Source organism: Petaurus breviceps, unplaced genomic scaffold (assembly GCF_028583685.1).
Source record: "Petaurus breviceps papuanus isolate PSGF00001 unplaced genomic scaffold, PetGlider_PUasm1.0 216, whole genome shotgun sequence".
In the NCBI taxonomy this organism is placed as follows: Eukaryota; Metazoa; Chordata; class Mammalia; order Diprotodontia; family Petauridae; genus Petaurus; species Petaurus breviceps.
The window spans coordinates 4,412,133-4,435,887 of NW_027185867.1; the positions used below are offsets into that span (position 1 = coordinate 4,412,133).

General features: G+C 38.9%; 1 protein-coding gene across 8 annotated transcripts in view; it reads right to left on the reverse strand.

The window, feature by feature from the left end:
• Positions 1-22,093, reverse strand: part of USP18 (ubiquitin specific peptidase 18) — a 30,933-nt gene extending 8,840 nt beyond the window's left edge. Inside the window, exons 1-8 of one of the 8 annotated variants that reach the window (XM_069094290.1) lie at positions 21,068-22,093; positions 20,823-20,929; positions 17,249-17,360; positions 12,884-13,006; positions 8,179-8,275; positions 5,488-5,633; positions 2,602-2,681; positions 1,882-2,028 (exon numbers count right to left, since the gene is read on the reverse strand). In XM_069094290.1, coding sequence (XP_068950391.1) covers positions 1,882-2,028; positions 2,602-2,681; positions 5,488-5,633; positions 8,179-8,275; positions 12,884-12,938 — 525 coding nt within the window. In that variant the 5' untranslated portion in view covers positions 12,939-13,006; positions 17,249-17,360; positions 20,823-20,929; positions 21,068-22,093. Of the gene's footprint in view, positions 1-1,881; positions 2,029-2,601; positions 2,682-5,487; positions 5,634-8,178; positions 8,276-12,883; positions 13,007-17,248; positions 17,361-20,822 lie in introns of all 8 variants that reach the window. The other 7 variants (XM_069094289.1, XM_069094294.1, XM_069094287.1 and 4 more) reach the window with 7 other exon arrangements.
• Between the last annotated feature and the right edge of the window lie 1,662 nt (positions 22,094-23,755).

Here is a 23,755-nt window from a genome sequence, read left to right on the forward strand (position 1 = left end):
AGAAATCCAAGTTCAAATGCCACCTATCTTGATTACTTCCTTAGTGACAAGGCAAGTCACCTAAGCTGTCTGGGCCTCAGTTCCCTCATCTGTAAAAGAATGGGTTGGACTAGATGGTCTCTAAGGTTCTTTCCAGCTCTGCCTCTATGAGCCTAAGTAAGGTACTTTATAACCCATAAAGCCCAATACAAATATAAATTATTATCATTTCTTATATACCAATGACTATAGTATTTGTGCTCAGCCAATCAACCATGATTTCTAAAATAAGGAATGTGAAAGAACAGGCATCAGGGGAAGAAAGGAATTGGAAGGGAAGAAGAAAGACAGAGATTAAAGATGACAAAAAATAAGAAAAAGAATTAAGGAATGACTTAAAAGGCAAACAGTTTAGCCAAATCTAATAGAAGAATCCTAGATGACTTATTAATGTGTGTAAACAAATGAAAAAGAGGCATACTGAACTGGAAAGCCAGCCCCCTATATAAACCTAAACTGGTAGTTATCAAGGATACCCAAAGGCTAAATGAATAACCCAGATTTTCCAAGCTTGGCGGCATCAAGTACTATCAAGACATAGAGTATCTCAAGTAGGAAATGCTATAATTAGAAGCCATGCACATTTTACCCTAAGCATAGCTCTGAAGCCTAAAATGAGACAAGTCTAGGAAAGCTGATTATGATAGATATTCAAGGAAGAAATGGAACAATGAGTTTAGCCTGCAGAAGAGAAGGCTAAGGGGTATCTGAATAAATCTTAAAATATAGTAAGGGTTCCAAAACAGAAGAAGACAACCAGCTTATTCTATATTTCTAGTGAGGACCAAATCAGAAAAAAAAGTTATAGTCATGATGAATGTACAATAGACACAAGTGAGGCATCTCCTAACAGTAAAATTTGTGGATACTAAGAAAGTCACTAAGGGGGACACTAATGTGGCTAGAGGTCTTTAAAAAGATTTTTAAGAAGGATAGAAAAGATGGCCTCTCTAAAGTCTCTTCTGGGCAGAGCCAAGACGGCAGAATAAAAGTAGGGACTTGCTTAAGATCTCCCCCAAGCCCCGCCAAATACCTATAAAAAATGACTCTAAACAAATTCTAGAGCTACAAAACCCACAAAATGACAGAGTGAAACACATCTGCAGTCCAAGACATCTGAAAGGTCAACGGGAAGGGTCTATCACACCAAGCTGGGAATGGAGTGCAGTCTGGTGTAGGCTGCACTGGCAGAGACAGGGCTGGAGCAGGTCTCAGGGAACTGAATCACTGGCAGCTGTGGCAGTTTCCAGACTTCTCAATCCACAAACGCTGGTCAGCATAGAAGGTCGGTGGGAAAACTCTGTGGGACATGAGTGAAAGGGGGGGGGGAAGGGAGGAAGAGGGGGAATGGGGAGGATAGAAGAGAGGGCAGACTGGGGGAAGGGGTAATCAATATGCTTGCCATCTTGGGGTGGGGTTAGGGGAGAGATGGGGAGAAAATTTGGAACTCAAAATCTTGTGGAAATGAATGTTGAAAACTAAAAATAAATAAATAAATTCTGGGGGGGGAGAAATCTATCTTGCCCAACAAGAAAGTAAAGGGGAAGGGGATGGGGGGAGCGTGATAGAAGTGAGGGCAGACTGAGGGAAGGCATAATCAGAATGCATGCCATCTTGGGGTGAAGGGGAGGGGACAGATGGGGAGAAAATCTGGAACTCAAAATCTTGTGGAAACTAAAACTTAATTAATTAATTGCTTTTAAAAGTCTCTTCTGATTTCTCCAAGAATCTTAAAAATCTTCTTAAATTATGTGACTCACCCAAGAAAGCACAGCGATAATCAATAGGAACATAGGCCATGCTAAAGTTGCAACAGAAAATTCTCCAAGAGAAAACACTCACCAGGGTTTTCAGCGGTTGTGAGTCAGTATCAAAAAGAGGGAGAGAAAGGGTCAACATGCTGCTATCCCTGTGACTCTTCTTGTCGCAGTCCAGACAAACCAGGGACTCCTGTATTGTGACAGTATACAAGGTCTTCAGCCTCTCTGACTGCAGAAAGAAAGAGACATCTTAGGGGCTCATGCAATAACTAGCACTGCTTATCTTCTCTATTTCTACCTTTACTTCTTCTCAAACATTCCCCTTGATTTTTGCCTTCCTTTATCTTCTCCCTTATCCCCAATTAAAATGACAAGCTTCTAAAGAGCCAGGACTGTATTAAACGCCACACTTCACATTGCCTTTCATCCATTCATTTAACATAAATTTTGCTAAGTACCCACAATGAACAAGACACTTCTCTAAGCATTTAAACCACTCCACTCCTCCTTCCCTTCTCTTATCTTCTACAGGAAGCCTTTCCCAGTCCTTTTTAATTCCACTGCCTTTCCTCTGTGAATTCTCTCTAATTTATCCTGTATGTACCTTGTTTATATACAGTTGTTTGCATGTTCTCTCTCCCATTAGGTTTCGAGAGCTCCTCAAAAGAAAGAAGTCTTTTGCCTTTCTTTATGTCTCCAGTCTTGGCCCAATGCCAGGGATATAATCGGTGTTTAATTAATATTTATTTGTTGACTCCTAGAATAAGTAGCATTTTAAATTTTTTGAATTCTAAGTCCTTACCAGCTCTGAGTCTGTAATTTGACTCTGAATCAAGTTCCAGAGGGTCAGGAAGAGCTGCGCAGCATCATGTTCAACAAACACTGCCAAAAAAAGAGAGAGAAAGGCCTATTAGTTGTCTGGCAGCTGGCTTTTGTCCTTCTCTCACTTCTCACTCTTGCTGGTCTCCATTTGGGAAGCTGCTCGTACAGGACGTCATTCTGACATCTGCTTTCACAAAAATGGCAACTCACTGCCCTAAATTTAGAGTCCCATCTCTATTCCCACCACAGAATCTCAGAATTGGAAATGACTCTATAATCCAAACTAGATAGAAACCACTCTATACAACATCCCTGGAATATGATCATGTCGCTTCTGCTTGAAAACCTCAAGTGAGCGTGAACCCACTAACCTCCCAAAGGCAGCCCATTCTCCTTTAGAACAGCTGAAAGTGAAGTCTTCCCTACATTTCTTTTTTTTTTTTTACAGGCTAAATATTTTTAGTTCCTTTAACTAATACTTATCTACCATTCTCACCATACTGGTAACTCAGCTCTAAATAGGCTCCTTTTTGTCAGTGTCCTTCCTAAAATGTGGTACTCAGAGCAGGACACAAGACCTCAGTTTATTGGAAAAATCAGTCATTCTATCCCTTATTCTTCTCTTAGTTACCATCCTCTGGAAGCTCTCTAGCTTATTAATTTCATTCCTAAAATGAAACCCAGAATTGAACATTGTATTTCAGCTATATGCAACCTCAGACTGAACACCTGCAAGGAACGGGAACCTACATCCTCTCAAAGCAGCCCATTCCACCTTTGGCCAGCTCTAATTATTAGACCTATTTTTCCTGACACCAAGGCTAAATCTGGTTCTTTTAAACATCAGCTTTCTACTCCTGGCTCTGCCCTAGGCAGCCAGAGATAACAAGTCTGATAAGTCTTTTGAATGATAACCTTTCAACACTTAAAAACATCTGTCATAACCCCATATGTCTTCTCTCCTCTGAGATAAACATATCCATTTCCCTCAACCAAAACTCATATGACATGAACCTTCTGGTTGTCCTCCTCTGGTCACTCTCCACATTATCAATGTTCTTCTTAAACTGTGGCTCCCAGAACTGAGGATGAGACTCCAGATGAGATCTGACAAGGGCAGAGCCCAGTGGGACTATCCTAGCCATCCCTAGACACTCTCTGTCTCTTAATTCAGACCAAGATGGCGCTGACTTTTTTTTTTACTGCCACATGACACTCCTGTTGAGTTAGTATTCCACCAAAACCCCCAGATCTTCTTCAATTCAACTGTTGTCTAACCATGCCTCCCTTTTATACAAGAGGGTGATTTTTTTTCCTTTTCTTTTTTTGGAGGGGCAATTGGGGCTAAGTGACTTGCCCAAGGTGACACGGCTAGATTTTTGTGTTAAGTGTCAGAGGTCAGATTTGAACTCAGGTCCTCCTGACTCCAGGGCCTGTGCTCTACTCACTGCACCACCTAGCCTTCCCACAGGGTGATTTTTTTTTTAACCCAAATGTTACACTTTATACTTATCCCTCTTGAATCTCATCTTATTATTATACTATTTGATTATTGTTATTGTTCAGTCCAGTGCTCTAATTTATCAAAATTGCATCCAGACAGTCATACAGTGTATTAGCTGTTCCTCCAGCTTTGTGTTCATCTGTTGATTTGGTAAGTAAGTCATCTATGCATTTATTCTAGTAAGAGACAAAAAAAAAATGTTAAACAGGCCAGGGCCAAGTCCCAAGTCCCAGATTTCTCTACTACAGACCTCCTGCTATACTAACATCAAACCAATAAATTAATATAATTCATTATATCTAGCCAGCCAACCAGTTCTGAATCCATTTAAATATGTTATCATCAAGTGGCACATAACAGGCACCATATAAATGCTAGTTATTTTTGTTATCCTTTCTATCTTTTCCAGAGGAAGCAGTGTGAAGTATTTTATCAAAATGCATTACTAAAATCCAGGTAATCTGTGTCCATAGGATTCTCCTCATCTACTCGTTTAATAATTCATACGAAAAAGAAAATGTGGTTAGCTGACACGATATGTTCTTTTTCTTTATTACATTATTTATGTTTAGTTTTCAACATTCACTTCCATGAATTCATTTCCAACTTTCTTGATAAAGTCATGCTAGTTCTTTGTAATCAGATTTCATAATGACCCATTCTAGTGTTTTCCCAGGTATTGGAATGAAGTTCACTAGCCTATAGTTTAGAGACTTTAAAATATTTGAAGAAGAATATTTGTTCTTCTCAAATCTTGTAGTTTCTCTCTCCTTTCCCATGACCTTTCAATTCCTACAGCAATCACAGCATCAATTATTTCAAGAGCTAGAATGTAGTTCATGTGGTCAAGGAGAGAAGCACAGATAAGTGTTCTTTTACTATCATCTTACTTAACTGGAGTGTCCATTGTCTGTTGGTATTATTTTTATTCTGTGGCAGAGTGAATAAAAAGCTAGCCCTGAAATCAGGAAGATCTGGGGTCACATCCTACCTCTGACAAATACTGGCTGTGTGATTCTGGGAAAGTCACTCAATACTCTAGGAAGCTCTCCAAGATTGCTGGAAGTTGCATGGAAAATGCCAGGCTGTATTGGTAGATGAAATGCCCTCAGCTGGGAGCTCCCTACCTACAGGTACCTGTCTTCTATCCATTTCCAGTGAAAAGGTGATTCTCCTTAGCAGAGATAGGCTAAGCTGTCTCTCAACATGGCAGAACCAAAGATCCTCAAATTCCTAGATTTAGCACTTTCAATTACCAAATCACCCTGAATGGCTCTTATTCCCACCCTTACACACATGCATAGAAACACCCTGTCTGGCCCAACCATAAACAATAGTACTAATGCTAAATGACTTCCTTACATGGAACATTATAGTTTTGCAAGCAGCATACCAGCTCCACAGGCCTTACTGCTCTCAACCGGCTGTCTTGCATCTTCTCTAAGAGCAGAAGTAGCTGGTAGGGGACACTTCTCTTCCGCTCCTCCAATTCCCTAGGCATTGTGATACTGAAAAAGCAGAGAAGTCACACATTGTGTCGGTTCCTGGAATAGATCAGCTCAAAAGAATACCCTTTCAACAAGGAGACAGACACCATCATTTCATCACCACCCCCTACCCTTCCTTGCTATTACACTTAAAGCCAACCCAAGAATGAGAGTGGACCATAATGCCACTGAGAGCCTAGAGTCGTTGTCAGCATCTCTGCTAGATTCAAGTAAACCAAACTGTGGATTTTCTGCAGGAGTTAGAGGATCACACCACAGCAAAGAACTAATGAAAAATAATACAGAACAGAAACAAATACCCCCACCCCCCTTTCTCAGAACCTAAGTAAAAGAACAAAGCAGAAAAAGGAAGTGGTTCCTTTCATGGTTTCGCTGGTCTAATTCGTGGCTCCCACACAATGAGGAAACCGTAATCTTTACCTTCTGGACACAGAAGGAAAGTTTTCAGGAAACAGACTATCCCAATCTGGCCACTTTCAAACAAGCAACCTTTCCAGCTATGCATCCAGTCAAAGGAGGTTACCCCCACCCATGGGGTAGGGAACCTAGGACACCTCCAAGTTAAGAAATCTAGGCATGCCTAAGCCAGCCCAGGGCAGCTAGGTGGTACCAGACCTGGAGTCAAGAAGACTCATCTTCCTGAGTTCAAATCTGGCCTCAGATATTTACTAGCTATATCACCCTGGGCAAGTCACTTAACCCTGTTTGCCTCAGTTTCCTCATCTGTAAAATGACCTGGTTTGGAAAAGGCAAACTACTCCAGTATCTTTGCCAAGAAAACCCCAAATGCAGTCACAAGTTAGACATGACTGAATGCAAGCCCCAGTACATCAATAAAATGAAAAGTAATTCATTAACAGCGAGGCAATCAAGAAAAGACTCTTCTAGGAAACTTCCCTTCCCTTCCTCCAGTTCCCTAGGCACTATAATACTAAATAAGTAGTGGAACCACATGTTGTGAAGGTTCCTGGAAGAGATTCGCTCAAAACAATGCCACAAGGAAACAGACAAAATCATTTCTTCACAACCACCACCCCCTACCCTGATTATTAGTGCTTAAATGGAGCAGAGGTTCAGGAGATTATACCTAAAATTGAGGGAAAGCCACCAGTGAGTGTTGGCGCCATAAGCAGAGAGCTTATCTGCATCAAACTCCCTTAAGAGTATCAGAGAACTTGGGGCGGCCAGGTAGCACAGCAAGTAAGAGCACCGGCTCCAGTGTTGGGATGACCTGGAGATCGAATCCCAGGCTCAGACACTTAGCACCCACTCAGAAACACCTGGCTGTGTAATCTTGAGCAAGCTACTTAACCCCAATTGCTTAGGGGTGGCCAGGTGGCTCAGCAAGTAAGATCACCAGCTCCAGTGTCGGGATGACCTGGATCAAATCCGGGCTCAGATACTCAGCACCACACCCAGAAATAATTGGTCGTGTAACCTTGAGCAAGTTACTTAACCCCGATTGCTTTAAAAAAAAAAAGTATCAGAGAACCCTAGGGCAGAGGCAAAGTGTGACACACTAGGCTTTCGGGCAGTGGAGGCCAAAGTAACCTGTGTTACATTGATATTTTATTTATTTCAATTTCTTTTGTGTTTTCTTAACAATCTTCACGTTGTTTATCCCAGTAGAAGGTAAGGGATGGGACTGTTTCATTTTTGTCTTTCTATTTTTAGTACCTAACAGTGGAGGGAAGGTTATGGAAAGAAGAAAAGGAAAGGGGAAGAGAATACGCATTTATATAATACCTACTACTTGCCAGACACAGTACTAAGTGCTTTTGCAAAAATTATCTCATTTGATCCTCACAACAACCCCAGAAGGTAAGTCCTATCATTACCCCTGTTTTACAGATGAGGAAATTGAAGCACATAGAAGTTTAATGACTTGCCCAGGGTCATCCAGTAAGTGCTTGAGGCCAAATTTGAACTCAGGTCTTCCTGACTCTAGGCCCAGCACTCTATAAATGTTTAATGGATGTGTGTTGAATTGAAGTAAATTGAACTGAGTAGTCCAAACTCATAAATAAGACCAGGATCAAGCACTTGGAAGAAAGAAACAGAACAAGGGGATTACTTGGGTGTTCTTGAAATTGAGAGATTCATTTACCAGAAGGAATGATGGATCTGGAGTCAGTGGCCCTGACTTAAAATCCTGGCTCTGTTACTCACTACCTGTATAACTCTGGGCTAGATACTCTCTAATCTCCCTTCAAGTTTTAAATCTACTATCCTAAGAGATGTCAACAATCCAAAAAATAGACACTGAATCACCCAGGGGTCTCTGGTTGAATGGACCCTCTTCCAGCAGCTTAAGGACATGGCTGGGCAATGAGGGAAGAGGCCAATCAAGTATTGATATGTGCTTGTATCCCTGGAGCTGAACACAGTCCTAACACATGATACTTAATTAATGGTTATCTAATTCAGTAGGCCCCCAGCTCACCATGAACAATTGAAATTTTCCTGTTAACATAAAAGAAAATATAAATTTATTATTTATTATTCTCAGTCAAATACTGATGAACTATTCAGGAAAAGGACTCACCTCTTCAAGATTTTGGTGAAATTCAGGTTCATGATGAAGACTTGGAGCAAACAGTTGAGGCAACAAGTCTGTCCAATGTTGTATAAACCAACGGGGCCTGAAACATGGCAGAATAAGAATCAGCAAGGCCTGAGCATGAAGGAGAACTAACTGCACACAGGGTGCTGCTACGTATTGTGAAAGGGGCAAGTGAGGTGGAAGAAATCATTTTGGCTTCAGGGACTCTGCAGTTAAGTAGGGAATAAAATCATAAACACATGAAAAGTTAAGTAACAATGAAGAGAGATGTCACAAGGAACGTGTGATTAACAGCTTAATGAAGTGTACAAAACATAACGGCTTAGGAGAACAAGGGAGAAAGAAGAAGGATGTTGATGGGGAAAATGAGGCAGGTCATACACAGCTGGACATCCTTCTCTGTGTCAGCTCTCCGCCTGGTATCAACTCCACACCTCTAACCTTACCGCCCTGCTGCTCACTCATAACTGGAATGCTACCACCTCTCTCAGCCTCCTCTTCCCTCTGGCTGGAGGTTGTTGCTGTGTTGTTGTGTTGTATTTGTCCTTCATTCTTGAAGGCATCAGGGAAATGATGACATGACTTGCAGTTGACTTGGATTTGAGTGAGGGAGGGCTGGGCAAGGTCATTGGCCTCACTTTCACCTCCAGAGCCATCTGGGTCCAGTGGCCAGGAGTACCAAACTCCTCCCAATGCTTTCCTTTGTAAGAGGGCAGAAGCTAGACTTTGGAACTCACTCTATTCTGCATGTGTTACTCTGCCTAGTTTCAGATCCACAGGACAAGATGCCCCCATACTGATTACCCCTCTAATATTTCCCTACCCATCCTGCTTTCCTGCCTTCTTTTGTGTCTTATCTCCCCATTTGATTGGAAGTTCCTTGAGGTCAGGGACTTTGTTTTTTATTAATTGTGTCCCCAGCAGTGAGCTAAGGGCCTGGCATATATTAGGTGATTAATAAATGTTTATTGGATTGGACTTATTTAACTTGGGTTGGGATTCCCTACCTTGTTTTTAGTTCTCACCTCTGGAATAAAACAAAACAGGCCCAACTTTGAGTAAAACAAATGAGATTACAACCTGACTTAAATGTAGGCATCAGTTTCCTCTGAAAAAATGTCCATTTCTTATGGCACAAGAATGTTCCTTTATTATACATATACCAAAATTTGTTGATAGCTTGGATTTTTTTTCCTTTGAAAAACTATCTGTTTATATCTTTTTATCTATTGGGGATTGCTTTTAATCTTAGAAATTTGAATCACTTCATTATATATCTTGAAAAGGAGACCTTTAGCAGAGAAATTGTTACAAAGATTTTTCCCATTTACCTATATGACTTCTAACTTTTACTATATTATATTTGTTTGTATTAAAAAACTTTTAAATTTTATATAATCAAAATTTTCCATTTTATCTTGTGATCCTCTTTATTTAACCTTGAATTCTTCCACTATCCATAGAACCAAAAGTTAATTTCTTCCTTGCTCCTTTAATTTGTTTATGATGTAACTTTTTATATATGTTGCGCATCCATTTGGACCTTATCATAGTATTTGGTGCAGGGTATTGGCCTAATTTCTACTACAATACTATACAGTTTTTCGAGGACTTTTTGTCAAATAATAAGTCCTTCCCCCAGGAACAAGGGTCTTTGGTTTTATTAAAAACTATGCTAGTGGGTTTGATTTCTTCTATATGTTGATTACCTGATCTATTCCACTGATGGACCTTTTTCTCTCTCTGTTTTTAAAACGAGTACCAAATCATTTTTTTCAATTATATAAAACATTTCCAAATTAGGCTTGTACAAGAAGACTCAAATAAAAGAAAAAAATGAAAGAAAGTGAAAAATAGCATGCATTAGTCTGTATTCAAGCAATCTCAGTTCTTTCTCTGGAGGTGGATAGTATGCTTCATCATTAGACCTTTGGGATTGTTTCAGATCATTTTATTGATGAAATAGCTAAGTCATTCACAGTTTTTCATCATACAATATTGCTGTTACTGTGTACAAGGTTCTGGTCCTGTTCACTTCACTATACATCAGTTCATGTAAGTCTTTCCAAGTTTTTCTGAAATCATCTTACTCTTATATCTTATAGGAAAATAATATTCCATTACAATCATATACCAGAGCTCATTTAGCCATTCCCCAATTGATAGACATTACCTCAATTTCCAATTCTTAGCCACCACAAAAAGAGCTACTAGAAATATTTTTCTTCAAATAGGTCCTTTTCCCTCTTTTGTTTTTTTTTGGATTATGTCTTTGAGATATAGACCTAGCAATGGTATTGCTGGATCAAAGGGTATGCACAATTTTATAGTCCTTTGGGCGTGGTTCCAAATTATTCTCCATAATGGTGAGATCAGTCCACACTCTACCAACAGTGCATTAGTGTCCCCGTTTTCCCACTTTTCCTCCAACTTCCATCATTTTCCTTTTTTGTCATATTAGTCTGATAGGTGTGAAGTGATACATTAGACTTCTTTTAATTTGAATTTCTCTAGTTGATAGTGATTTAGAGCATTTTACCATATGACTATAGATAGCTTTGATTTCTTTGTCTGAAAACTGCCTGTTTATATCCTTTGACCATTTGACAATTGGAGAATAACTTGTATTTTTATAAATTTGATTCAATTTTCTATACATTTGAGAAATGGAGCCTTTATCAGAGATACATGTTTCAAAAATTTCCCCCGGTTTTCTGCTTTCCTTACAATTTTAGTTGCATTGGTTTTGTTTTTGCAAAAGCTTTTAAATTTTATATAATCAGAATTTTCTATTTTACATTTTGTAAGTATAGAGATATATACTCTCTATATCTTCTTTGGTCCTAAATTATTCCCTTATCCATAAATCTGATAGATAAACTATTCCATGTTCTCTTAATTTGCTTATAGTATCACCCTTTATGTGTAAATCATGTACTCATTTTGACCTTATCTTGGAATATGATTTGAGATGTTGGTCTATACCTAGTTTCTACCATACTGTTTTCTAGTTTTACCAACAGTTTTTATCAAATAATGGGCCCTTCTCCCAGTAACAGGGGCCTTCAGTTTCATCAAACACTATGCTACTGGGTTTGGTTGCTTCCATATGTTGATTACCTGATCTGTAACACTAATGGACCTCTCTCTCACTCTCTCCTTTTAAACTAGTACCAAATCATTTTAATGATTATATTTTGTACTACAGTTTGAGATTGGTATTCTTTTTTTGTTTTGGAGGGCAATTGGGGTTGTGACTTGCCCAAAGTCACACAGCTAGGTTTTGTGTGTGTGTGTGTGTGTGTGTGTGTGTGTGTGTGTGTGTTAAGTGTTTGAGGCCGGATCCGAACCCAGGTCCTCCTGACTCCAGGGCCAGTGCTCTATTCACTGTGCCACCTAGCCACCCCTGAGATCTGGTATTCTTGAGGAAAAGAAAAAACCTAGTTAGGGAAGAATTATACAGAATGTGCTTTATTCTCCCTTGAAGGCAAGAGCAATATTTTATAGATTTTTACATTCCCACTGATGTTTTGCAAATAGCAAGCATTCAGGAAGAAAGATTATACCTAAAACCCAAGCCCTTATTAATTTGACACATCACTTTACAATAAAAGAGAAATGGTGGGCGGCTAGGTGGTACAGTGAGTAAAGCGTTGGCCCTGGAGTCAGGAGGACCTGAGTTCGGTGGTTCCAGCCCCAGACACTTAACACCCACACAAAAAAACTAGCCGTGTAACCTTGGGCAAGTTACTTAACCCCAATTGCCCTCCAAAAGGCAAAAAAAAAAAAAGAGAGAGAGAGAAATGGCAATGTGAAAGAGAGTTAGGTGGTTGCTGAAAGAGAGAAGGGAACAGAAAGATGAGAAAATTCCAATGACAAGCTCTATTTTTCAGTTTTATACCATTGGAGTTATATGAGGGTAACAGGAAAAGAATATGTGTACTTTGCTAGACTCTTCAAGTCAGTCTTCTACCGGAATTACATCATGGGGATAAAAGATGTTAGAATAATAACAACAACAATAAGCTCATATTTATACATGATTTCCTATGTGCCAGGCACTGTACTAAGCTCTTTACTAATATTATTTTAGCTTCCTGGTGACTCTTCCTATCCTAAACTCATTGTAAAACAGGGGACTTGATTTTCTAAAGTCTCAGAATCACAGGAGCTCTCTGACTTACTCTCTCATAAAGAGGCAGGCAATATGTTGAGCCAGAAAGAGTGATGGATGAGCACCATCTTGAATCTGCCACTAACAAACTGTATGACTAGGAAAGTTACCCTTTCCTAGGTCTGTTCTCCCTGTTTGTAAAATAAAAAGGTCCTCTCCAAAGACCCTTATACCTCTAATAATCTTTTATTCTAAACTTTCCCTTTTTACATGGCCTTGAGATCAGTACATTCTATATTCCTTGATGGTTATTGAGGAAATCACCATTCATTCATTTCAGCATTCCTAAGTCAACGACTTCACCTGGAGTCAACAGGAAAGAGAAGACTAAAAAAAGACTAATAAAATAAACTAATCAAGACTAATAAATTAGGGGAAGAAGGGATGCCAAATTATTGATCACTGGTCATTCGAATCATGAGAGCTTTATTGAAAGCCCATGCTTTGTATATTGCAACATTTTCTGTGTTCTTAGGTAACTGAAGAGGGAGGAAAATGAAGAGGAATAATAACCTTTATGGCTCTCTCCAGCACTGCAAAGGTATCTCAGGTGCTCTGTCTTCTTCATGGTAGTCCTTTATCCCAAGAGGATTTGGATCCAAGTTCAAAGATTCCACTGGTTCTGCTTCTCAGGTTCTATTTAAAAGGTAAGATACCTTGCCCATTAATGACCTTTAGTGGTAGCTCCCAAAGCACCATAATACACCCTGTCTTTAATACAAAGATAGTCACTAACCACTGAGTACAGTTCATGGGAGCCCCCTCTGGGGACCTTTGTAAAAACCTCTGTTAAATATAAACCAGATGTAAGGGGTGGCGTAGGAATGAGGAGGCAAGAATAATATGATCTTCTGTTCTGAACCCTATAAATCTTAGCCAGACAGTAGAGAACTCATTAAAAATATAGGGCTGAATGACTATTACAATTAATATAAATTTAAGAGAGGTAGATCAGGGCAACTTCTGATCAAATTAAGAAGTTTGTTGCTCTGTTTTTGTTTTTTTTTTACTTTTTGGAGAGCAATTGGGGTTAAGGGACTTGCCCAAGGTCACACGGCTAGTTTTTGTGTTTAATGTCTGAGGCCACATTTGAACTCAGGTCCTCCTGATGCCGGTGCTCTATTCACTGCTCCACCTAGCCGCCCCAAATTAAAAAGTTTTTCTAAAAAATCCCACAACCTGGTATAAAAGAGAGGGTATAAACATCCAGGTAGGTTGCATAAGAGATAAACTTCTGGACCTAGAGTCAGGAAGACCTGACTTAAAATCCAGCTTCAGACACATACTATCAGTGTGACTCTGAGCATATCACTTAACTTCTGTCTGCCTCAATGTCCTCATCTGAAAAATGGAGATCATAATAGTACCCACTTCCTAGGGTTGTTGTGAGGATAAAACGAGACATATGTAAAGGACTTTTCAAACCTCAAAGTTCTGCATAAATGCTACTGTATCATTACTAATTCTAATAACGTTACAAGGTATTGGCCATTAGGTGAAAGTGACAGGAATCAACTACACCTCATGGAGGCCTTTAAAAGTCATGCTGGCCCCATTCTAAGGAAAGAGTCTAGAGGAAGAACCACCTGTAGAGGAAGAAGTGGGTTCTTGAGGATTTTTTTTTGCTCCCCCAGCAAAGTGTGTGCTTATAAGGGGAAGGGCTTCCATTTCACCCTCTCCACCAGCAACAGCTATCTTGCAATAGAAGTCCATTGGCACAAAAGACTTTCAATTCCATGTTGCTTGACAAGTGAAATTTGAGGATATCGCTTCTTGATGTAGCTTAATAAGAAATGAGTTGTAGAGTTGAATAGAAATGAGTCAGGGAAAGGAGTAGAATCCATGTGCTGGACAGAGTTCAATGCTGTTCCTCTTTTGGAGGAAAGAAAACGATCCAAATACTTTTATTTCTGTCAATTCAACTGAAAAGTAATGACCTCGCTTTTTTTTTTTTTTTTTTTTTTTTTTTTTTGCTTCTTGGGACAGAAATGCTTTTTGCCTTGTTTTGGCTGAAAGTATGAAGAGCCAGCATGCTCTTTGGCAATCACCTCTTTGGCTTTATTTATTCTGCCCAAGTTGGAATTTTCAGTTTCCTTCACCCTCCTCCCCTCCCCCTGCCCCCAGAATTCAAAACTGATTTACTGTTAAAATGGTCATCAAAATTACTCTTACAAAGTCTGTATCGCTTCCTAATAAAGAAAAGCTTAAGATAAAGTAAGGATAGGCTTTCCTTGGTGGTGGAGCTCAGCCTCTACTTACTGTCAACAGTGCCACCTGGTGGAATAACCTAAGAAAAAATTTCACTTTATAATAAACATTTCCATAACACTTCAAAGTTTAACAAAGCATCTTCTTCACAACAACCCTCTGAAGTATAAAGTGCTAGTATGATTAACCCCATCTTACAGATGAAAAAACATGGGCTCAAAAAGGCAAACTGACTTGCTCCAAGTCACACAGAGAGCAGAGCTATCTGAGCCTAGCCCTAGAAAAACGCACAAATATCTATGGAGGCTTATTCTCTGCCCAGCTACTGTATTAGGTACCATGGGAGAGGAGCAATGGAAAGACAGAAACCAAGGAATTACAAAGAGGTGTTCAGACATCACACAAAGCAAACCTCAGTCCTTACAATTTTTCTTTCATTCTTCTCTGGTTGCCCTGGGAGGATCACTGTTCTGCCACAGTTCTTGTTTATTATTACTGCTCTATGTTCACCCTTAGGTAATATTTTGTCTTATTTAGGGGGAAATCTGGAGAGCTTAGAATTTTTTTTATCTAACTCTGCCATCTGCCCAGAATCCTCTCCTTCTCTAAATCACTACTGATTAGAGAAATGAAAATTAAAACAATTCTGAGGTACCATCTCACACCTATCAAAAAGGACAAATGCTGGAGGGAGTGTGAGAAAATTGGGACACTAATACATTGGTCATGGAATTGCAAACTTATTCAACCATTCTGAAGAGCAAGTTGGAACTATGGTGCCCAAATTGCTTTAAAATGGTGTGTTCTCTTTGACTCAGCAATACCACTACTAGGTCTGCAATCCAAAAAAATTTAAAAAAAAAGTAAAAGGATCCATATGTACAAAAAATACTTATGGCAGCTCTTTTTGTGGTGGCAAAAAATTAGAAATTGAGGGGTTACCCATCAATTGGGGAGTGTGGAATAGTATTGTTCAATAAAAAGTGATAAGCAGGGGGCAGCTAGCTGGTGCTGTGAATAGAGCACCAGCCCTCGAGTCAGGAGAACCTGAGTTCAAATGTGACCTCAGACACTTGACACACTTATTAGCCATGTGACCTTGGGCAAGTCACTTAACCCCAATTGCCTTGCCTTCCCCTCTGCAAAAAAAAAAAAAAAGAAAGAAAGAAAACAAAAAGTGATGAGCAAGATGCTTTCAGAAAAATCTGGAAAGACGTATATAAACTGATGCAATGTGGAGTGAGCAGAATCAGAAGAACATTGTACACAGTATTAGCAATATTATATGATGATCAACTGTAAATGACTTAGGTATTCTCAGCAATACAGTCATCTAAGACAATTCCAAATGATTTATGATATAAAATGCTATCCCCCTGCAGAGAAAGAACTGATGGAGTCTGAGTACAGATCATAGCAGTTTCTAAACTTTATTATTTTTGGTGTTTTTTGAGGAGAGGTCTATATTTTCTTTGACAACATGATTAATATGGAAATATGTTTTGCCCTCTCAATGAAGGGGGATGGAGAGGAGGGGAGAATTTGGAACTCAAAGTTTTTAAAAACTAATGTTAATATTGGGTTTATATGCAATGGGAAAATTGAATATTAATTTTTAAAAGAATTTCAAAAAGAAAAAAGTGAGGGACATCTCTAGTACACTTGGTGGATCCCCATGTTGAATTTATGGGAAGATATGAACAAACATCATACAGTATGGTCAAGCATGGACAATGATCTGGAATAGATGGCATGAATACTACAACAATGAAATCACAGGTCCATTTAAATATTTGAGTAGTGCACGATAGCTACCACAATATAAATGGAATGAACAATTGCAAAATGATCAGAACTGAGTGTTGCAAAATTATAATCATGGTCCAAAAAACTTGGTCCAAAAGAGACATGAGAAGGAACTTCTCCCTGCTCCTTTGTAGAGGTGGGAGATTAGAAGTGAGAAATACTACATGTAATGTCAGATTTTTTTTTATTTGTTGGTTAGGTTTTTAAAAAATAAATTTGTATTTTTCCATCACCTAAATTTCTCCCTCACGTCCTTCCTCCTCTCTCCTCCTAGGAAGCCATCCCATATAAAAGTTTTTGGTTTTGCTTTTTGAAGAAAAAAAAAGAAACAAAATCGGTCAATAATTTTTTTAAGTATGCAATGTTTCACATCCATTCCCCTTCCCATCCCCCATCTGTGCAAAAGAGTGGGAGGTAGTATCTTCTCATATTTCTTCTATTCAAACAACTTGTTCTTTGTAATTTCACATCATTTTGCTATTATTGTTTTTTCCATTAACTCTGTTGTCATCATTGCATATATCGTTTTCTTACTCTGCTCACTCCATCTTATATCTGTTCATCTATATCTTTCCATGCTTCCTGGAATTTATTGTATTTGTCATTGCTTACATGATAGTAACACTTTACTATATTCATATGCCACAATTTGCCAGTCATTCCCCAGTCAATGGGCATCTACCTTGTTTCTAGTTCTCTGCTACCACAAAATGTGCTGCCACAAATATTTTAGTGTGTCAGGACCCCCATGCCAAGGCCACTCCTCTCTTTTATTAGGACACACCCTGTTTTCCAGAACTAAAGCCCAGAAAGCAAGCTGTCCCCTGACCTTGGCATTACTGTTAAGTAATCCTTTGCACTCACCCTCTGGATGAACTCAGCCACAGCAAAATCCCAGAATTGTTTCCCACCAACACCAGGTGTCACAGAGATGAGTCAGTATGGGCAGTATCCACGTTCTGGTCACAAAGCCCTGCTATGGATCAAACGTGGTTTATAAATGCAGTTACCCTTCACTGTCAGGGCTGCAACTTACTGTGTAGCCTCTAGTATAGGTATTGAGATTTGCCCACACTCAAGCAGTTCTCCTAGTAGAAAAGGCACTGGTACTTGTTTCTAGTTTCCTTCCTCCAATGGAATAAAGAAAGCTTTGTGCTTATGACCACTGTTACCAATTTGGTTGGGTTTTTTTTTTTTATTTTTCAGAGTCAACTGTGGTTGTGATAACCTGTGTGTGAACTCTTTGACATTCTCAGAGTTAACAGAGGTTGCATAACTTCTGTGACTCTGGTCATTTGTTTTTAAAGTTGACAAGTCTATATAGGGACTTCCTTCTCATCAGTAACCATCTTGGTGTCACCTGAAGCCCAATGGGCACCTCCCTTCCACAAGGAGCTCTTGCTCTGGACTTCTACAGACCAGGTTTGATCTTGGGTGAGCCTGAGCCCCAAGGAAGGAGTCAAGCTTTTTTTTTTGCATTCTATATCTCCTTGTACCCCATCCTAGAGTCCCAGGGAAAACTTCATGAAGTTTGGTTTTAGCTGTTAACCAGGTCCCTTCTAAAAAAGTTATTCAATATGCAAAGCAGTAATTATCAGCTATTTATTTCCTCCACCATAAAAGAAATGCTTATAACAAAAGACTTCATAAGCAATCACTGCCCAATACTGGAAACATAAAACAATAACCTAATCTGCTCCTCAGAAGTAGGAAGACTCTCAGGATACTTGGAGTTTCACTAAACAGATTCTACTTTCACCTCAATCTGCACTATCTGAGCAGTAACTCAAAATCCAGGTCTTCTGGTCAGCCAGAGCATGCCTCATTCTCCTGGCAATGGTATCGTCCCCTCTGAGAAGACATAGCTGCAGAGTGTACCTCCTGATGCCAGCCAGGACCTCTAAAACCTATGAGGTAGCCTCCAAGACTAAAAACATCCATCTCAGCATTGCTTTTGACCAGCTGTGCTCAGCAAGAGAAACAAAGAAGATGACACAGCTGGGCATCATCTCAGGCTCATTGGTACAGGTACCATGTGTAAAACACTGGCACTTCCTATCATGTACTGTAATAGCTGTAATAGCTGCCACTGGGTGGTGGAAAGGGAAAGAAATCACTGTGAGTATTACAGGATGTAAGAGACAGACAGATAATCTCTGGCTTCATTTTTTAAATCCATTAAGTGGGAGGCAAAATTTCTGGATCAGACACCAATTCTCTTTGGCATAGTACCCCACCCCCGCCCCAATCCTGGGTCATGTGGACCAACAAGAATCATGTATGCTCTTTAACAAGGAACATGTAACCCATTAGAAGGGCTAGGGTATACGTCCCCCTAATTACCCTATTACATATCAGTCAGCCAGGGTCTTCTTAGCTCAGGTCACACGGGAAGAGACAGGACCTGGATTTAAACCTACATCTTTTAGGTTTAAACCCAGTCTAATTTCCACCCTTCCACTTCAACTAAATTTAAAATAAAATCAAGGGAGACTAGTTCTACTTCCTCCAAATGAAACACTATAATTTTTTCAAGAATAGCTAAACCTGATTAACAGGTATCTTTTCCTATTTTGAACCTCATAACTGCACTCTATGAAGGGCAGCAGAATAGCAGAGAGTGCTAGACTTGGAGTCAAAAAGACCTGGTTCAAATCTCACCTCTGACACTTACTAGATGTATGGTCCCCATGTGCCTCAGGAAACCCCCTAGAATTTATTCATGAAGTCACAAAGTATTACACAACAGTTTCCCACAAGACAAAATTACAGAAGCTTTTCATAGCATCTGTAGTCCTGAGCACATAACAGCCTTAGGAGGGACAAAAGCAGCAACTTCATTCCTTTTGTAAAAGTGTAATGCATCCTATTTTCTAACATAGAAAGGGTGCTGGAAAGACTTTTTAAAAATATCTTTGATAGTACAGCCCTGAACCTGACACTCTCCATACGCAAGAGTTATGCTTCCAGACCATCCTGTGAAATTGTTCACATATATGGCATTATATTGTGTAATGAAAAAGACCCTGAAAACCTGAGCTCTAACATTTGCTATCTGAGACATTGTGGAAAAGTGGTCACCTCTCTGAACCTCAGTTTCTTCTTCTATAAAATGGGAATAACAGTATTTGCACTTCCTACCTAGCATTGTGAGGAAAGTACTTTGTAAACTTTAACAGAGTACAGAAATGTGAACCATTTTCATTATACACTGTGTACCCTGTACTGACCTCCTCATATTGCAACAGTATGGATGCCAGAAGTCAAAATGTCTTTATGGATGACTATTATGTGATCAGTTGATCAGGATCTGAGCATTTTAGCATAGTACTCTAAATAAATCCTGGAGTCAGGCAGGTAGGTGGTACAATGAATAGAGTACCAGCCCTGGAGTCAAGAGGACCTGAGTTCAAATCCAGCCTCATACACTTAACACTTAACTAGCCATGTGACCTTGGGCAAGTCAACCCCAATTGCCCTCCAAAAAAAAGCAAAAAGAAAAAAAAATCCTGTGGTCTATTTTAACATATATGTAAAACACCATCATTATGATCATATTGTTTCTGGTCATTTATCACATTACTTCTTATAGCCTAATGCCAACCTGATTAAAAGAGGCTAAAATTGCTAGCACCACACTTAATTTGTTTTGTAGTTAATATCCATATTTTTCATAACCATGATTTTCCTATTAGTTATTAAAAGCAAGTTAAATAGTTAATGTGCTTGCATATGTCAAAATCCAATTATTTTGAGGAAATCAGTAAGTTAATTTATCAGAAACTGTCAAAAATATGAGGGAAAGCTTTCTTTTTATTTTCTCTAAGGACTCAAAATAATGTGATAAATCTGTAACAAATTACACAACTTGTCCAGAAAATCCAGGGGTCCCAGAATCATCTCGACAAATTAAGGGGTTGCCTACAGATCTGCCTCAATTCTCTGCGTCAGAGGCAGAAGTTGAACTAATATTCCTGAAACCAGTGCTACTATCCTCTATCTTGTAAGAATAAGTAAACACAATTTTTAAACTTTGTCATACATAGCTGAAGGCAAAACCATTTACTTATCAGGTTAAGCATCCCCCTTTTCTATAAGTTAATCAGTACATGAGTATTAAGCATCTACTGTGTGCCAGATACTGTCCTAAGCTCTGGGGATACAAAAAGAGGTAAATGACAGTACAAGCCCTCAAGAAATTTAGTCTATTTAACTTTAAGTGGGGAAATAGTTCTTATTTCTTTATATAGTCTATTTCCTATATAGCCCATATTTTCAGTATCCTCAGAACTGAGTCACTATTTTTTGTATAAGGATTTGGAATTTCATTTTTCCCAAGCAGAATTATTTATTAAAAATTTCTTAGGTCTAAAATATCAAGATAATGCATGCAAAAATTAATCTTTGTAAATCATCATAACAAAAAAAAAATCTTTACCCATCCAAATAGTTTCGGGTGCTGAAAAACCCTGAAGTGACTTCGGAGATGTCAAATTTACTCCGTAGACTTTTGGGGAAAGAATTCTTCAGCTTAGCCCTGGACCACTGCAAGAGACAAACCAAGTATAGGGAAGTATGAGGGGCGTCCACTTACTGCAGGCAGTAAAAACGCGAGCGAGCAGCATCCATGAGACAGACTCTTTCTGTTTCTCAAGTAGTGGAAGAGGTTCTCTGAGCACATACCGGGAAAGCGTCCGGCTTTTATCTGTGCCTTCCTTGCGTATATTCTGCGGTTTTTCTACAGAGGGCAGCTGTGAGCTCAGTTGAGTTTTGATTTCCCCCAAAATGGAAAGTGAAACTCAGCGAGCCGGGGCGGCGCTGAGGAAGCTCTGGGCTTCCAAGGCCAGCGAGAAAGCAAACTTACCTTCATCTGAGAAGTTAGAGGGAGAAGCACCAGGTAAATTGCCGTTTGCCTGCACCAGTCTTTGAAGAACCCACTACACCTCTACCTCGACACCTAAGGTAGATCCAGATACACTGAAGCTGACAAGAATGGGAATGGGATAGAAGTGTTGTGAGATGTACGCTTTCAGAACTTTGATTTTACAGTTTGATGTATATATATTGTGTACACTAGTATTTTTACATAGGTGTATATGTATGGGCCAATAACATATAGATAAAAGTTCTGAGAAAATAAATGATGGTTCATGTACTCTAGAATATTCATAGTAACCCTTTCTGTGGTCACACACACACACACACACACACACACACACACACACACACACACACACCAGCGTAGAAGTCCGTGCATTGGGAAAGGACTAAACAAGTGGTGGTACCAGAATGCAAGGGAATATCATTCCACCTTTAAAAAAGGAAGAATACAAAAAACTTAGAAGCATGGGAAGTCGTAAATGAACTGAGATGCTATATAATCTGGAAACTGGAAAACAGTATCTGAAATTTAAATGGAAAGAACAATAAAACCAAAGTGAGCAGAGTGTAATTATAATGACCACCCTTAACTCAGAGATGAGTTGAGAAAATGTGCATTCTTCCCTTCTTTACAGAGGCGGTGTGTGCAATGTTGCATATAACATGGGACACAGTCATGTTGGCTCTTTTAACTGAACCGCTCTTTTCCACTGTTTTATTCTTTGTTAGACAAGATACTTCTCCAGGGGAAAAAGAAGAAATATATGACTACTAGTCTAATATTTTTAAAAGGAAAAAGAAAAAAATTATAGATTCCCATTAATAAGAACAATAAAATGGGAGTTGGTCCAGGATCCAAGAGGGATAGAATGTTCTCAAGAACTGATAATACAACCAACCACATGCAATCTAAAAAAGGAGAAAAAAGGAGGCACGGTTGCCATGGAAAGAACACTTTCTGGGAAGGGAGTTGGAAGACATGGGTTCTAAATAATTTAATGTGTAACTTTAGAGAGGTCACTTATCTTGTCTGGGCCTCTGAGACCTCATTTGTAAAAAGGAGCTTAGACTTTTCCACGCCTGAGGTCTCTTCCATTTATAACATTGTTTTATACCATTGGGATTCTGTTGGGTTAGATGAGCTCTCAACAGCATTGATTTCTTTTTTTGAATTGTAAAAATTTAAGAACATTTTAAAAGATGCCAATAATCTCCAAACTACATGGAATGAAAAGTTTTTAAAAATATAGAAACTTAGAAGAAGAAATTAAAACTATGTGGGAACAGGATGAGATACATCTTATCCCTAATAGTCTTTCTCTTTTTTAAATAATATTTTAATTTTCCCCCAATTACATGTCAAAACAGTTTTAACATCTTTTAAAAAGTTTTGAGATCCAAATTCTATCACTTCATCTTTCCCTCCCTTCCCCCTTCCCTGAGACAGTAAGCAGTCTGATTTAGGTTATACATGGGCATGTATAACACGTATACATGGACATGTAAAACATTTCCATATTAGTCATTTTGTACAAGAAGACTTGAACAGAAAAACAACAACAACAACAAGAAAATGAAAAATAGTATGCTTCAGTCTGTATTCAGACAACCTCAATTCTTTTTCTGGAGGCAGATAGCATTTTTCATCATGAGTCCTTTGGGATTGTCTAGGATCATTGCATTTTTGAGAATAATTGTAATTCACAGTTGATTATAGTACAATATTGCTGTTACTGTGTACAATGTTCTTCTGGCTCTGCTCACTTCACTTTGTATCAGTTCATACAAGTCTTTCCAGGCTTTTTTTTCTTTTCATTTATTTATTCATTTTTAATTTTCAACATTCACTTTTATGAGTGAATAATAATATATGAGTGAATAAATTTCTCTCCCCCCTCCCCCAGAGAGCATGCAATGTGATGTAAGCTATGCATGTACAGTCATATTAAAACTATTTCCACATTGGACATATTATGAAAGAATGAAACAAAAAGAGAAAAAAGAGAGAGAGTATGCTTTGATCTGCATTCAGACTACATAGTTCGTTCTCTGGATGTGGATAGCATTTTCCATCATGAGTCTTTTGGAATTGTCTTAGAATCTAAGACTTAGATTGCATTGCTGAGAAGAGCTAAATCTATCAAAGCTGTTCATCACACAATGTTACTGTTACTATGCACAATGTTCTCCTGGTTCTGCTCACTTTACTCAGCAGCTGTTCACGTTAGTCTTTCCAGGTTTTTCTGAAATCTGCCTGTTCATCATTTCTTATAGTGCAACAGTATTCCATTACATTCATATACCACAACTTGTTCAGCCACTCCCCAATTCCTCAATTTCCGATTCTTTGCCACCACAAAAAGAGCTGCTATAAATATTTTTGTACATGTGGGTCCTTTTCTCTTTTTTATGATCTCTTTGGGATACAGACCTAGCAGTGATATTGCTGGGTCAAAGGGTATGTTTTACATATTTTACATGTTGTTTTAG